The 16371-nt window shown below is 41.3% G+C and overlaps 1 protein-coding gene across 1 annotated transcript in view; it reads left to right on the top strand.

Moving 5' to 3' along the window:
- The window catches only part of XK (X-linked Kx blood group), a 16395-nt gene extending 1232 nt beyond the window's left edge, over positions 1-15163 (top strand). Inside the window, exons 2-3 of the mRNA XM_021407910.1 lie at positions 8940-9202; positions 12630-15163. Of these exons, the coding sequence (XP_021263585.1) occupies positions 8940-9202; positions 12630-13453 (1087 nt within the window). The 3' untranslated portion in view covers positions 13454-15163. The remainder of the gene's footprint in view (positions 1-8939; positions 9203-12629) is intronic.

The following is a 16371-nucleotide window of genomic DNA, read 5'->3' as shown; positions in this document are numbered from 1 at the left end:
TCTTTCCTCCCGTTGTGTACTGTGTTTATTTCTTATCCATACAGCTTTTTGCAAACAAGGTAAGCTGTCTGATGGTTGTGTTTGTTCACTGCTGTGTTATCCCCGTCTGCATGCTCCAAGGTTACTTCCAAGAGGGAAAAGATTTACTCCCTCAGCCTCTAGTGTAGAACAGGGATAGTGAGGAGCTGCTTGTGCGTGCTGAAAGTACCAGTAATGCTCTTTAAAAAAGCGAGCTTTTTGCACCAAATGGCTTTTGGAGAATTTTCAACTTGTTTCAACAAGTTCAACTTGTGATGGAAAAGATCCTTAGGGAAAAAAAATGCCAGACGAAAAATTGCAAAGTAGGGGAAAAAACGTCAGGTGAAAAATTGCAAAGCTGGTGAAAACTCATGACAAAACATTTGCTGTGGGCTTTCATTTTAAATTTGTGTTCGAATCTTGAAAAGGGAAATAAAAATGTCTATATTAGGAGAAGTGTCCCCAAGTTTTTGAAATTCCTGCACAGTGTGGTAACGGAAGATTTGTTAAGCTCAAACTAACTTTTCCCAGGGAGCTAGTGATAGGACAAGAGGTAATGGCTTTAAGTTGTGATGGGGAGGTTCAAGCTGGATATTAAGAACAATTTCTTCTCAGAAAGAGCGGTGCTGCAGTGGCACAGGCTGCCCACGGAGTGGTGGAGTCACCGTCCCTGGAGGTGTTCAAGAACCCCATGGATGTGGCACTGAGGGACATGGGCAGTGGACATGTTAGAGATGGGATGGTGGTTGGCCTGAATGGTCTTAGAGGTCTTTTCCAACCTTAATGACATTGTGATTGAAATGAGTGCAAACAGCCTGGTTATTACAGAATATCTCATACTTTACAAAATCATTGATTTCCTCTGTAATGCTTGCTGGCTTGTTTTCGTTAATGTTTTGAAGAGATTGCTGAGTTATGGACTTGGTTCAATCTTAATTATGAACTATGTTCTCAAAGAGCTCTAGTTTTCTAAAAGCTAAGAGCCACAAAATACTTGCACATTTTTTGGGGGGGGAAACAAGAGTGAAACCAAAGAGAAAACAACCAGTAAAATGCAGGGGCTGCTAATGATTTTTGCCCCTGTAAAACAGTCGCTTGAGGTCAAGACAGGAACAAATTAATGTCTTGTTGAGCTGTAAGATGTGAAGAAGCAAACGAAGGGCATAAATAGCAGCAACAAATTAGATTTTCTTTCTAGTTCTCTGGAAAAGTCAGACTTCTGTCTCAGCCTTAACCAAGCATGATCTCACTTTCCCTTTCCTTCTCAACAGTAAGTTTATCTGTTGTCAACACGAGCCACATCTTTCATACAAAATGTTTTCTGCTATGTCAGTGAACTCCCAGATCTAGTCATTACTGTAAAACCAGTGGGCATGTGGAAGCCCTCTCATTTTCGTGTGGGCTGCAGTGCATGTGTGTCACCAGCCCTACACCTTCTCCAAGCTTTTCTCACTTCTGTTCATAGAATCATTAAGGTTAGAAAAGACTTCCAAGATCATCTAGTCCTACCATCCACCTACCACCAGTATTCCACACTAAACCATGTCTCTAAGTACAGCATCTATACCCTTTCCTTGAATAGCTCCAGGGGCTCCACCACCTCCCTGGGCAGCCTGTGGCACGTGGGCACACTGCTGGCTCATGTTCAGCTGAGCGTTGACCAACAACCCCAGATCTTTTTCCTCCATGCAGCTTTCCAGCCACACTGCCCCAAGCCTGTAGTGTTGCCTGGGGTTGTTGTGGCAGAAGTGCAGGACCCAGCACTTGGTCTTGTTGAACTTCGTCCCATTGGCTTCAGCCCATCAATCCAACCTGTCCAGATCCCTCTGAAGGGCCTTCCTACCCCCAGGCAGATCAACACTTCCCTCCACCTTGTTTTCTGCAAACTTACTGAGGGTACACTTGGTTCCCTCATGCAAATCATCAATAAAGATGTTAAACAGGACAGGAGATTCTCCTTAGCCTTCCTCTTACTGTTAATATATTTGTAAAAACATTTTTTGTTTTCCTTTACCACAGTGGCCTCCAGAAGGCTTGGAGGTGTTCCAGAAGTGTTGCGGTGTGCCTGGGTCACTGTTCACCAGCATCATACGTGCAGTACAGGGTGACATGTTAGCATCTCTCTCCAGACCCAGGATAACTGGAATAATGATGATTAATAAACAGAGGGCAGTATGATTGTGTCACCTGAAAAGCTTTCTTCTTGCTAAAGAACTCTACAAATTAAGGGGAAGTGTTTGACAGGAAACAGCCTGTCTTTAGAATCACAGAATCATTAAGGTTGGAAAAGACCTCTAAGACCATTCAGGCCAACCACTATCCCATCTCCAACATGTCCACTGCCCATGTCCCTCAGTGCCACATCCATGGGGTTCTTGAACACCTCCAGGGACGGTGACTCCACCACTCTCTGGGCAGCCTGTGCCACTGCCTCACTGCTCTTTTTGAGAAGAAATTGTTCTTAATATCCAACCTGAACCTCCCCTGGAGCCACTTAGCTTCACAGAAGCGTATCTACTTAGATACAGCACAGAAGCATGGGAAGCTGAAGTCCTTGGTCTGAGAGGACAGTAATTTTTTTTTCCCTCTTTTTCACCTTCTTATCTCCTGCAACAAAACGCTGTTGTATGTCAGAAGAGGAAACAGGTCACTTCCCATCAAGTGTATGTCTGTGCTGGGAATGCTGAAAAGTTTTCAGCATATAAAACATCACCTTTCCCTGATTTGCACAGTAGGCTTTCTATCCTTTTGGGGCTGGAATCCACACAAGTGGAGGGAATAGCTAGAAGGCAAAGCGTTTGGCTGCATTATCACATTAGTATGGCTTTTACCATTGTGAACTGAAGAGGAACAATGTCCCTGAGGCCTTTTTGTCCAATCTGTGATACTTTGCATGGAAGAGCCCTCCTGTTAGTCACCTGCTGCCTTGTTTCAGAAGGGCTTTTGGTTTGTTTATGTGCCTGCCTTATGTTCATTTGGTTGATTCTGTTTTTTCTTTTCTTCTCAAAGCTACTTACACCCTCTGGTCTCTAAGAGTCCCCAGCATGAAGCCTGACACCATCCTCTGCATTTGATCTCTTTTTAGCAGGAATCCTGCAAATCACTGCCACAGCTCAGCATGCTTTTTGGGAGTGCTGGGTTAAATTAATTCAGATAGGACCCACGAGCAGTAGAGCTGTCCAGGCTCTGTCCGTTTGCACCATCAGAAGGAAATGTTAAATAGCCTGGAGGCTGTGCAAGATGGCATAATTCAATAGAGGGCAGTCTGCTTTGGCAGGCTTTAAATAGCTCACATTAGCTTTTTAACCATCTCTCTTGGTTTCGTGATGTGATATGGGTTGTTTAATGGTTTTCTCTTCTGACTCAAATACAAACAGCAGTGCACTGGTTTATAGATAACCTGTGTATGTGTGTGAGATTTCTTCATAATCTTTCCCCATTTGAATTTAATTTTTAGGGGGAAAAAAATTGGAGAACAGTATGAAAGTATCGTGGTAGGGGAGAGAGCACATTTAGTTTAGCAAGCCAAATGGTCCAGGTTATTTTGAATCTTCTGTATGACTGGGGAAAAAAAGCACATCCTCTTATGAAAGCTTCTTGTGTGCCACTACCTTCCCCAGACACCCACGCTCCACCTGTTCTGGAGGCACTCGCTGTCCTGCACTGAAATTAGGGCGCTTCACTGTTCCTGGAGAGGACATTTGCTGCACCTGAGCTGTTTGCTTGCCCTTTTTTAATTCCTTCTCCCACTCCCCAAGAGGAACAGTTTCTCTATAAAGCCCGAGCAATTTGTAGACTGAAATTCCCAATACTCTCCCTGGCCGGACTCTAATCTCCAGAGCTTAGGTGTGCCAGAAAGACTACTCATGGTAATTGGCTGCAACAGGGTGACAGCAGATTTTTGGGCACTGGGGAGGAGTCCTGCAGTATTTCAGCCTGGTACTACTTCTGAATGCTGTAATGTGCCTGGATGCTTAGGAAATCTTTGGATATTTTCTCTTGCCAAAAGAGTTTCTTTTACCATATAAAATAAATTACAACACAAAAGTTGATTTATAATAACGGCCAATACTAATTAGAGATTTAATACATTTTTCTTTTCTTTGGAAAAGACTGTGATGAGCTTTTTGGCTCACTGCTGACTTCTCCTGGGCCAGGGGCTGTCTCCGTTCTGTGCTCATTTGGACAGCTCCTAGAGCACAAACATTGTCTTGAGATTTCAGGTGTTGCAATAATTCCAGTAAATAATAACTGGATGTATTTTTGCTCGTCTATCAGTCCACACTTAAGATTTTGTTTAAAGAACTCTTTGTGAAGAAACCATCGTTAACTTGTTTGCCCTTTTCTATTCAGTGAGTTAAGGTAAGGAGGCAAAGTACGGAATGCAGATTTTCAGCAAGTGAACATGAACAGTCAGGGCTGACGATGCTGGTGCTATTATATCTTATGTCATCTGGATGTTATCATTTCTTAGCATTTGACAATCTGAAGACAGTACTAGAGTGACATATTGAGAAGAGGCTAGTGTTAACTTGATGGTGCCTCCTTCTGAGAAAAAGGAAGAGGAAAGCTAAGTGATTTCTGAAGTGCTTTGTTAGCTGAACATGCAATGAGGAGCTGGTTCTGTCTGCCAAATGGACTTCTCTTGTGGAGAAAATAAATTGAAAGCAAATATGAAACAGATCCATATATAAAACACTGATGACTGTTTTCCCCAGAGTTTGATGGGGTAAGGATATACACAACAGATTTTTGATGGGATCAGACCTCGTTTCTAAAGGCATAAGGAGAAGCAGAATAACATGTATGCATATGTGGACAGCAGCAAAGGAGAGGGAGGAGGAAGTTTGTAAAACTGCCAGAGGAGATGTTATGACCAAAGTTAGATTCTGGAGCTACAGGAAAATGACAAATAAAGAAAATAATGTAAAAAACTGCTGGTGTGCTGAAATTAACAGTCATTAATGTTTTGGGCACCTAATTCAGCGGTTTGGAATTAAATAAGCTATAGTTGTACAGATAATGCTTCACCCACGTGTGCAAAGCATTGTCCCTTATGGGTGTTCTGTGACCTATTTGATAGTTCAGAATAGCACGGGTCTAAAACACTCTTTTCCTTGTAGGATTTCTGTTGACAGACAAGACTTTAGGAAAGCCAGCTAGCTCTAAACTTCACAACTGTTGATACATCTCCCTCTTTTCCAGATGGGATGAATATGCTTAGGGCCTCTTCAGGTTGTTTTATTCTTTATTCTTGAGCAGACGTGTTAGGTGTCCAAGATGCGATGAACAGAAAGTTAGCGCAGATGGAAGGTAGGATGGTGAGTGAGGAACAAATCTTTATCTGACACAGATAAGTAATTCTGTAGGAGCAATAAGTCTTTGCACACCTAGCTAAAGAAAATGAATTTGTTAGAAGTAGAGTTATCAGAGAAATCCATTTGTACACTGGTTGTGAGCACATCTGGATAGACCTCTCAAATGGGCGTTTGCTCTTAGAGTGCTTGTTAAACTTGGGAAGTTCTCTATCTTTGTTGCACACTGTTCATACCACCATTATTTTGCCTGTACTGAAATCCTACACATCCATGATTAAAAGAGGTAACGAGGTGCTTGTTCTCAACAGGCATATAAGGATTGGATCATTCCTCCTACAGACTGTGTGGAAGACGAATGTGTTGCTGCTGAATCACTCTTTGCAGACACCATCAGTGTCCTTGAAAAAGCATAGCTGTTCCCTCTGCCAAGGTTTGGCAGCAAGGGAGAAAGCAGCACATCTTTTTCTCACCTCTTAACTTTTGGTTAAGAGTATTTTTTTTATTTCTTATGTTGAAGTTATTTTAGCTCCCTCTGAGCCCGTACTACAGCTTTCATTGCTTTGTATCCAGTGAAACTCCTAGCTGAAGGCTTCTGCCATTGATGAGTGTCTATTGAAGGGCCCTAAGCATCCCTGACTAGCAGGGATTTTTTCTGCAGAACTTGGGATCTCCCACTCCTGTTCCTCCAGAGCAGCAATGAACAATGAGCAGCTGAGTCTTCTCTGGAGTTCCCCATTCTGAAGGAGACCTTTAAGCAGATGCTTGGGCTGTAGCACGAGCTGGAGTCTTGAATGTGTTTGTCATTGGCCCCAGAAAGCATGACCTCCAGAAGCACTCCTGTCTAGGGTGGTTAGCACTCAGGAGAAGATGGGCATCACTACTTATGTAATCTGAGTCCTTGTGCATGTCATTTTTATTGCTCCATTGTACTGTTAAAAGTCCCCTCTGGCTGTAAGGTATGCTGGTCAGACCATTCATTTCACACTGTATTGGAAATGTGTGCTTTCCTACATGGGCATAAAATTTCCCATCACAAACATGGAACTCAATGCACAGCTACTTAATACCTAGCTAATAAATAAAAATCATGTGCTTGCTCCAAAACCCATCTTTTTGTTGATTATATTATTTACTATAGTCCTGTGAATCTTATCACCTCTTTTACGGGATTACTGTATTTGTTAGATGGGTCCCTAGATTGTGTCTTGCTTCTAATCATGCGCTGCAAGAGTTCAGAGGCTGATGCTGAGATCTCATTTTCCATAATAGCTTCAGACTGCCCTCAGCTCAGGATGAATAGATAGCTGTGAATACTAAGTGAGGTATAAATGCTTGGGACCTTTCTTTCGGAACAAAATCGATTTGTTGTTTTCAGAAACTGTATTGAGTTCATAAGCTGTTGTGCTTTATTAATTTGTCACACTTTTCTTTTGGATGTACTGATTCTTTCTCGTGGAACAAAGCTGGCAGGGATTGAAAGTTTAACAAGGGGACAATAGAAAGTCATCGCTGTGAATGGAGGCTCCAGTGCACCAGACCCTTTGCATAGCTTTAGTGAATATTGCAGCTGAAGCTCAGTGAATCAAGGATAGTACTACAGGGTACTGAAGCTGCTCTCCATCTGGAGTAGCTGAAACTTGCTGGTGGCCCAGTTAGAGGGGGATGGAATGAATTTTTATCAGGGCTGCTTTTCAGTTCAGTCTGTGAGCTGTCATAGATGCTGAATTGGCAATTGTTCATGGGGGAGGGGCAAATGAAAAGAAAATGAAGGTAAAAGTAGTAGTCTTGGGCAAGCATAACTTCATGGTTTGTAATTGTGAGATATTTTATACGTTACAAAAACTCTTGGGCTTAATACGAATAGAAGACTCGGATACTGTATTCCAGCAGCTATTAACTGTGAAGGCAACCAGGTGGAGTTGATGAACCTCAGTAAGGCACGATGGAAAGAAATAAGTCAGCTTTGTCCTCATCAGAGGATGATGCTTACAGAGCAGAAGATGACAACATACGTGTCCAGCCATGAGAGGAGCTATGACCAGAAGTGATGCCACAGTGTGCCCTAGCAAATGAGGTTTCCTCTCCCCTGAGGTTCTCTCTCAGCTGGGAGAGAGCTTCAGTGTAAGCCAGCCCTCATTAGCTGTGCAGCTCACACATTCGTTCTTTCTAATTTTGAAGTCTGTAATGGTGTTGGGCATAAAAGACGGAATAGGTTCTGTCTGCATTGGGTTTGGGAGGTTTTTATTTTTTCAGTAGTCAATACCATTTATCCATTATGTACATAGTTTTCTCCACCACAGACCCTGTATCTTCAAGACACTATGCAGAAATTTCATTTCACTCTCTTTGCCTGTACTTTAATAGATACTTGCTTGTTACTACTCCTCTGATAATGTTGACTGTCCCCCTGTTTCAGGTCCTGCTTGTTGCTGAAACCCATCCTTGACACTTTCATATCACAAAACTCTCTTAGAATTGTGTCTGTAAAATTTTTGCGGGTTTGAAAATGGTCATTCTGAAACTGAAGACAGTTTCAGAAACTTTCAGAAATTTGTCTGAGGCTGCATTGTCTTCTTTAGGACTCAGGGAGACTAATTGCTCTCATTGCAATAACGCTGATGCCAGTCCCTTTGGCCCTTTTCCATTCTCGATCTAACATATGGATTATTCTCCATGTGTGGGTAGAGGCAGCACATAATAAAACTATGTTAAAACTATATCTGATTTATGAAGAAGAATGTATGCACTGGCACTTTCTTTCCTTGGAAATTAATGTGTGGCATCGTGTGAACAAGGTGGTTTGGTTCACCTGTATTTAAAGAACAAGGAGATGCAGCAACTGGAAACACTGCATCTTCTTGGAATATTCTTGCAAGACTGGTATTTAATGTTCCTTAAATGTTGCAGTAAATCTAAGGAAACAGAAGGAATAAAGCTCCTACTTGTATGTCTTCTTAAAATAGTATAATATGAGTTGTGAGACGCTAAACTGCTTGTTCTCGTTACTGCTGCTCTTGCTTGTTGGATCTTTTTTGGTACCACTGCTTGGTAAAGCAAAATTTGAGTCCAGTTGTGTTTGTGGTACATGTACCCTCTTGTACTCTGAGCCTCTCTCCAGTTTCTTGAGATGTTTTGCTTAGGGCAAAGCTATGAGAAGGGTTTCTATTGGTGTGTCACAGATGTATGCATAACAGTGGAAGACATAAGAATCTGAAGAAACACTTTCTACTTGAGTCCTAGGTTAGGAAGTTGTGAACGTTGTGGTGGATGAGTAGTCTAAGCACTTTAACAGGACAGCAGGGGGCAAGAGTGACTCATAGGAAACAACCAAACTTCTCCTGACCAAGTATTCCTACTAGCAGCTCAGAGGGCACTCCCGGACTCTTGCCCTCTCATGACAGTAGTTCATGTTTTGCATAGCAAAATCTGTCTTTCTGCAAATGTACCAAAAGGAGAAAATGTACAGTTTGCTCTATTTAAAAAAAAAAAAAAAAAAAAAAGACTTAATGACTTAGTATATGATGGCTTAAAATACTAACTGGTGAGAAGATTTGTGCTTTAATTTCTGTTTTCATGTTACTCTGTTTACTGACTTGCTTGTAGGTGCGTGGAAGTCTTTTACATTTACTTCCGTGCTGGCAGAGTTGAAGAGCCCTATGTCAGCATCACAAAGAAGAGGCAGATGCCCAAGGACGGGTATTCAGAAGAAGTTGAGAAGGAAGTAGGCCAGGCTGAAGGCAAGCTGTGTACGCACAGGTCTGCGTTCAGCAGGGCCTCTGTGATCCAGGCATTCCTTGGCTCAGCGCCGCAGCTCACACTCCAGCTCTACATCTGCGTCCTGCAGCAGGAGATCACGGCTGCCAGAAGTAGGTAGAGTTGTTGTTACCACCTTCATATTTTGGTGGGTGTCTTAGTTTCATCTGGGACAGAATTGTTTTCTTTAGTCTGTCTGGTATGATGCTATGTTTTGGTTCTAGGAGAAAAACACTGCTGATAACAGAGTGATGTTTATAGTTAGTGCTAAGCAGGGCTGTACAGAGCCAAGGCCATTCGCTATGAAGGGCCTGAGGAGCTGGGAGGGAACAGAATCGGGACACCTGACTTGAACTGGACAAAAGGATATTCCATACCACAGGACATCGTGCAGAAGGAGTTCTGAAGGGGGTGGGAGTTCATCTGCATCTGTTCTGCTGCTCCAGGGCTAGCTGGGCATCCATCAGGGGGTGGTAGTCAATTGCTTGTGCACCACTTTTTATATGCATTTATATATATATATATATATATATATATATATATATATATAGTCCTAGCTCTTCTCCTTTTCTCTATCTTAGTAAGTAGTTTTATCTCAATCTGTGAGTTCTTTTTTTTTATTCCTGATTCTCTCCCTCCTCCCACTGGGAGGGGGGCAGCAAGCAAAGGACTGTGTGGTTGTTGAGCCACCGGCTAGGTTAAAGCACAACTTGTCTTATAGCAAAATCTTTGTCAAACAGAGCAATGCTACGTCTTTCTCGTGCAGTTCACGGCATACATGAATTTCTCTGGATAATCAGATACTTACAAGTGTCTGACATTCTCCAAAATGGTCATTTCATGGTCTGCCAAGAATGTAAGATGAGGAGTAAAGACAGTTGCTAAAGTAAGATAAAGTCTGAAGGTTTGTGTTGAAAGCCATGAAGATAAAGCTTCAGTAACTGTTTAGCATGAAGTGCATAGGAGTTATTTACACTGATAATCTCAAGAGGTGAATTTCCTCCCATTTAAAGGTAAAATGACTCTGCTGATTAAAAAAAAAAATGCACCTTTAGTTTAAAAGTTGTAGCAGTGACGGCTATCTCCAAGAAAAGAAGTTTTGTTTCTATGATTTTTTTCAACTTGCTACTATTTATAGTATCACTTTCCTAATGGGCATGAATTGTGCTTTCTGGGTGGTCTTGCCAGATATCTTAAGGTACTTCCACAGTGGCTTTGCTTTAGCTCACAAAGTTCTGACAACAGAATACTTTTTTTCATTGTTTGAACATCTTTCAAGTGTTTTTGATTATTAATAGTTTTTAAGTGTTGAAGTTATATATGAAGGAAAAAGTTTTGATATCTAGGTGTCTTGCACTAGGTGAGAAAGTTCCCATGTTATTAAGGGATTCTGAACATCTGTTTAGAAAATTACAATGTACATAAAAGTAGCATAAGATTCTTATCTGTATCATATGATTCTTATGAATATAAGATATTAGTGACATATATTTGTGACGTAGCTCACCTAGAGGAGAAATCACTCTCTTGTCAACTCTGAGGTGAGGAAAAGACCAGGTCTTGAAAAGATTCAAGGTAATAATAATATATATATATATATATATAAAAAGGTAGAACAGTGCCTCCTTGAATGACTCTAGAACTGTGCACCTCTGACCTGAGAGAAGTATCACTTTCTGGGAGTAGGAAGGAAGAAGAGCAATGCCATGTTTACAGGAGCTGTTCCATGATTTTGGATTGTTCCAGAGGAAGCTACTTTCCCTTATGAAATGCTTCTTCTTTGTTTGCTCAGGATAAGTAATAGCAACAATATTGTCACTCTTCTGCATTTCCCTTTGTGGTTGCCTCAAACTATCTTTGTCACAGACTTCAGAAGCGATGTTTGAACTAGTGGTTTGGTGGCAGTACTGAGCCAAATTACAGTATTAAACCAGAGTAAGCATGGGCTGGTTTGTATCCATTGAAAAGGCTTGAGTTAAAAAGGAAAAATTGAGATAGATTAAGATTCATCCCTAAAATGAAATCAGGTAGTAAGCTGAATATTTATCATCTTACCAAAGCAGAAAACAAGCTGAGTTCCACGACAGAAGGATGCTTTCTCCATTGGATGTGTGTGTTTACATGGTTTGCTTGTTCTGTCTGCTTTTGGTTTTAAAATTCTGAGAGCATTCTTTTGGTTAATTAGCTCGTAGAGCTTATTTGTTCTCTCACAGTTCTCAGATAAACACAAAAATAGAGGGACGGTGTTGAAACAAGCCACAGGAGTGGCTTTGGCCGCTGTGGTATTCTTGACTCCATTTAATTGCTCTTTTGCTTTTAGACAGTGCTTTCTAAAGCATAAAGCTTAAAAAATCTCAGCTCAACTGTAGTGCTGTAAGAGAGATTAAAAATTAAAAACATTAAAAATTCAAGTGTGAAACAAGCAAATGCATAAGCATTTTCAGAGAACATATGGTACATACAAAATCACAATATAAAATGGCTTTTTTTTCCAGTTTACTGAGTGTTATTTAATATTCAGATATAAGGGAGTAATTAACTACTTCTCTGAAGTAATTCAGAAGCACTTGATGATTGGCATGGGAGAGAGGTTAGCTAACGGGATAGAGAAAATTGTGTGAAAAGTTATGAGAGATCCTAAAATACACTGGTTTCTTTCAAACTCATGGTCAGAAATCAGCAATTTTAATTAGAAAAAAACTGATAGTCACAGTTAAATAGCTATAGCAAAGCAGGGAATCCAGTTTACATGTTGCATAATGACAAAAACTAACTGAAGGCTGCAGCAAGCACTAGTTGTTAAACATTACAAAAGTAATTGACATAATCAGGAAGTGCCAACTCTGTTTATCTTGTTTTATCTGATGCAATACAGTGCTCTGTAGTGCGACCACTTAGCTTGGTTACTTTCATTCAAACTCTAAAAGAACAACAAAATCATTTGTACTGTGCTTGTGTGATTTGCGTTTGAAGTGCTCCTTGCGTGCAAACAGTGCAAAGTTTGAAACCGAAAGTATTGAATGAGGGTGCCTAAAATTAGTCCCCTAAATCAGCTGTTCAGCATGTTGGTAAAAACAATGAAGGAAGCATGCAAATGCTGACAAAACCATGCACAGCTAGCACTTCTGAACACTGAGATACTTTTGTGTTTGTTCTGTATGTGTCCAGGGCCTATACATCCATATCCTCCTTAGGTCAGGAATGTTCTCTATTTTGCAACTGAGCTGTATAATTATCAAAGACAGTAGTTGTACAAACAGTCTGGGGCTAGTGGTGGGGAGATGCTTGTGATTGTTCTGTGCCTTTTCTCTTTCTACCTGCTTGGAAAAGTAGTAAGTAAGGACCAAAGTGGGAGGCAGGGTTAGAGTAAGAACCCTGAAATGGATACACAGACTGGCTATATTTTTTTTTTTGCATGATACCCTTCTGGGAATCCCCAGAAGTGCCATGTGTTGTTGTTTTTTTTGCAACATCTCTGCACTATGGTGATGCAATGTCTTCCACAAAGCTGATATTTTTGGTTTTCTTTTCTCTTTGTAGGTATTTTTATGGTCCTTTCTCTTCTCTCAATTGTATATGGCGCCTTACGCTGCAACATCTTGGCTATTAAGATTAAGTACGATGATTATGATGTCAGTGTGAAACCAGCTGCCTACCTCTGCATATTCATGTGGAGAAGCTTTGAGATTGCTACACGGGTTACAGTGTTGGTCCTTTTCAGCTCAGTCCTTCAGATCTGGACTCTCCCTGTTGTGCTTGTGAATTTCTTCGTTTTTTTCTTTTACCCATGGATTCTCTTCTGGCAAAGCAAGTCCCCATTTCCTGAGAACATAGAGAAGGCACTGAGCAGGGTTGGCACTACCATTGTCTTGTGCCTTCTTACCTTCTTGTATGCAGGCATTAATATGTTTTGCTGGTCGGCAGTGCAGGTGAAGCTCAGTGATCCTGACTTAATTAACAAATCCCAAAATTGGTACCGATTGACTGTGTATTATATGCTGAGATTCATCGAGAATGCATTCCTCCTGCTGATGTGGTACATCTATAGAACTGATATCTACTTGTATGTCTGCGCCCCATTGTTGGTCTTGCAGCTCCTGATAGCTTACTGTATGGCTATCCTCTTCATGTTGGTGTTCTACCAGTTCTGCCACCCATGCAAAAAACTGTTCTCATCCAGCATTACCGAAGGTTTGCTGTCCTGTTTCATGTTCTGCTTTGTTTGCAAGTCTCCCAAATCCTCCACCCTGACAGACAAGGCGGATTTGAAATCATCTGAAAATGCTGATGAATCACAGGGCAGTAACAAGACAATAGATTCTCCAAATGGGAATCCCCATCAGAGCATTTCTTCCAATGCCTAGTTCAACTGGAAGCAAGTGAGTGCCTTTGGAAGGTGGCAGATAACCTGCTGGGAATGTTGGGCCTCTTGGATATTGTGTCTCGTGGATGGGATTTCTTTCTTGCAGATGTATACTGCATGATGAGTGAAAAGCCTACCTTTGTGGAAAACTGTGTATGGGTATGTTTACCTGTCTGTGTACGAACATAGAGAGCGGTCATTGTTTGTAGACTTCTGTTTCAGATTTTTATTTTTGCACATAGGTTTATTATCCTGTGCCTATTTTGAAATCATTATAGAAGACATCCTTTAAAAACTAGCCCGATTCTCATCTTACTCAGGAAATCTGAGGATGGAAGGAAACGTGTTTTACTTCAGAAAGGATGTCATTATGACATGCCACCCCGGCACAGACACAGAGCATAGTCTTTGATTATAAATTGACTATAGCTGTGGTCTGCTTTGATCAAATTGCAGACTACTTTACACTCTAATCAATGTGATAAAATAATGCTTTTCTCTGTGGCGTAAGAATTTGACTTGTATGCACAGTAGCCTAGGTTGCCAAGAAACAGCTAATTAGCTAGCACTAATGCTGAAATGTGACTGTTACTGAGAGTGGACAGAGAGGTTATTGGCTTATGCACTATTTTATTCTTCATATTTGCTGCTTGTTACTAAGGGAATTAAATTTAACACAGTAAGTGTAATGTTCTGGAACAGCTCGGTGTTCTGACATCACTTAAATACTACTTTAGAATCTGTGATATACTTTGGTATTAGGGTGGGGTTCAGTTCACATAACTTGAAATATATTGAAGTTGATAGTGTGAACTAGTCAGCTAGGTGCGCTCCAGGAAATATCTCCAGTGGGTGATGCAGCTTTTCTTAAAATGTTGGTTTAGGTGACATGAATCATTCTCTGGAAACCTATTACTCTGTGTTAACCATATCTCTTGACAGCTTATTTGACTATTTGTCTCCATTTTAGATGGCTAAAGTTAGAAAAGACAAGTGCTCCTCTGATTATCAGGGATTGGTAGCTCATGAAGTAGACGCCTTTGAGATGAAGTTGTTTCTGACACTTTAGTATGGCTAGGCTGATATCAGTAGTGCAAACTCTCTGGCATCTTTTACCTCTTAAGTACCACTGGCTTGAAGTCTGAAAGAGAAAATGGAGGTTGTTGGCTTTTTCTTCTATGCACTGTATCACCACAAATGAAAGTGTTTCTGTATTTTGCAAATCACTGATAAAACGTTAGCAGGTGAATAACCAAGAAGTACAATCTAGTGGAAAAAACAAAAAACAAACAAAAAAATTTTTTAAAAGAATAAGCAAAAGCTTTTTGCACTTTCATTACTTAGCACTTTGTGTTTCTTCTGTACATGACACATTGTGACTGCTGTTGAAAAAAAAATAATTCATGACTCAAAGTACCTTCTCGTGCCTCAGCTTAGCTTCCATCCTGCTGCCATGGAGGACATGAAGTTCTTCAGTAGGGATCAGATCAACACCATTTTATTAGAAATGTCTCGAGTTGGGGTCCAAAGTCATTTGTAATGGGATTTCACATGAAGTGCTGCAAAGAGCTAAGCTGTTTTTATTTTTTTGTTTGTTTGTTTACTGCACTGTGAATGAATGTCTTCCTACTTCCATTTTATAATGGAGTTATGTTTTTTCATTTTGCTTGATGTTTGTATGTATATATGTTATACAATTAAATTATTGGTGGGTGGCTGTCATGGTTTTGTGATTTTTTTGTTGTCGGTATTCCACATCATAACACCATGTAAAGCACTGGCAGTTAAAATGTCCCGGTTTTCTGTGGACTGCCTTTTTTGGGTGCTTGGTTCTCAGAGGGGAGGGGACGAGCTGCACTCCCCAGGGGTCTGCATCTGGAGGGGCTGGTGAAGCCGCCTGGCAGACCGGGAGCTCTCTCTGTGTATGCGGCCAAGAAGCACGTGGTTGCCCTGCAGCTTCCAGAGTAAGAACCTCAGCTTTGAACTCTCTCTGTTTTGATTTATTGGCCTCAATTTTGATATCATATTTAGTAAATTAACGTTCCTCCTCAGTTTAGTGCCACTGTTTTGTTTTAGACCCATCTACGATTTTCCTACCTTTCCCCTTTTCCCTTTGTTTTCCCCAGGGCGTGGGCCCGCGGGTCCCCTGCCGCGTTAGCCACTAGACCGGTCCAGGCCGACCCCTAAACCGCCTACGCTTTTTTTTCCCCTCCTTTCTCTCTTTTCTGGGCCTGTGGGCCTGTGGGCCTGCAGTCCCCCTGTCACAGACACAGATCCATAGACAATGCCATGACAGTTATTGGTGGAGAATCCGGGCATTGAATCTGTTTTTCAAACTTGGGGGGTTTCCCCAGGTTTCCCCTCACTGTATAAAGGATTAACAGCCATCATGTTCCTTGGAACGTATTGGTTTTTGGTTAAGTTTATCATGTTCTGTGCTGGAGTTGTGTATAGATATATATATGTAACTACATCAGGGCGCTGATGGAGATACCTGCCTGGTGCTTGTACCTCCCAGAGGAAGTGACTAGTTTTACAAACAGTACAGTGTTGAGACTGGTTTCCAGGTTCTCCTCTCAGTTCCTTACGCACCTTTGGAATTCCAAATTAACAACCATGATACTAATTGCTTTGAATGTTTTCCTCCTAATAATAATTTACATTAGGTGGAGGAAACTTTCCCCCAAACCGGAGAATGCTGAGTGGCAGGGAATATGGAGAGGCCTAGGGAAGACCTTAGAAACATGGGGACCCCTGGTGTCATGGGATTTCACTCTTGAACACCTGTGGGATCCCGAGAAGCTCAATGAGTATTTGAATCAGGGATGGTGCGGCCTAGGCAGATCTGAGGAGGCACGACTTCTTTGGGGCTTGGCTTGTGCTTATTGAGCTCTATATAATACTATTCTTGAGAGAGAG

The sequence above is a fragment of the Numida meleagris genome, chromosome 1, assembly GCF_002078875.1.
Source record: "Numida meleagris isolate 19003 breed g44 Domestic line chromosome 1, NumMel1.0, whole genome shotgun sequence".
Classification (NCBI taxonomy): Eukaryota; Metazoa; Chordata; class Aves; order Galliformes; family Numididae; genus Numida; species Numida meleagris.
Note: the sequence above shows the minus strand (reverse complement) of the source record. Positions and strands in the feature narration are given on the sequence as shown.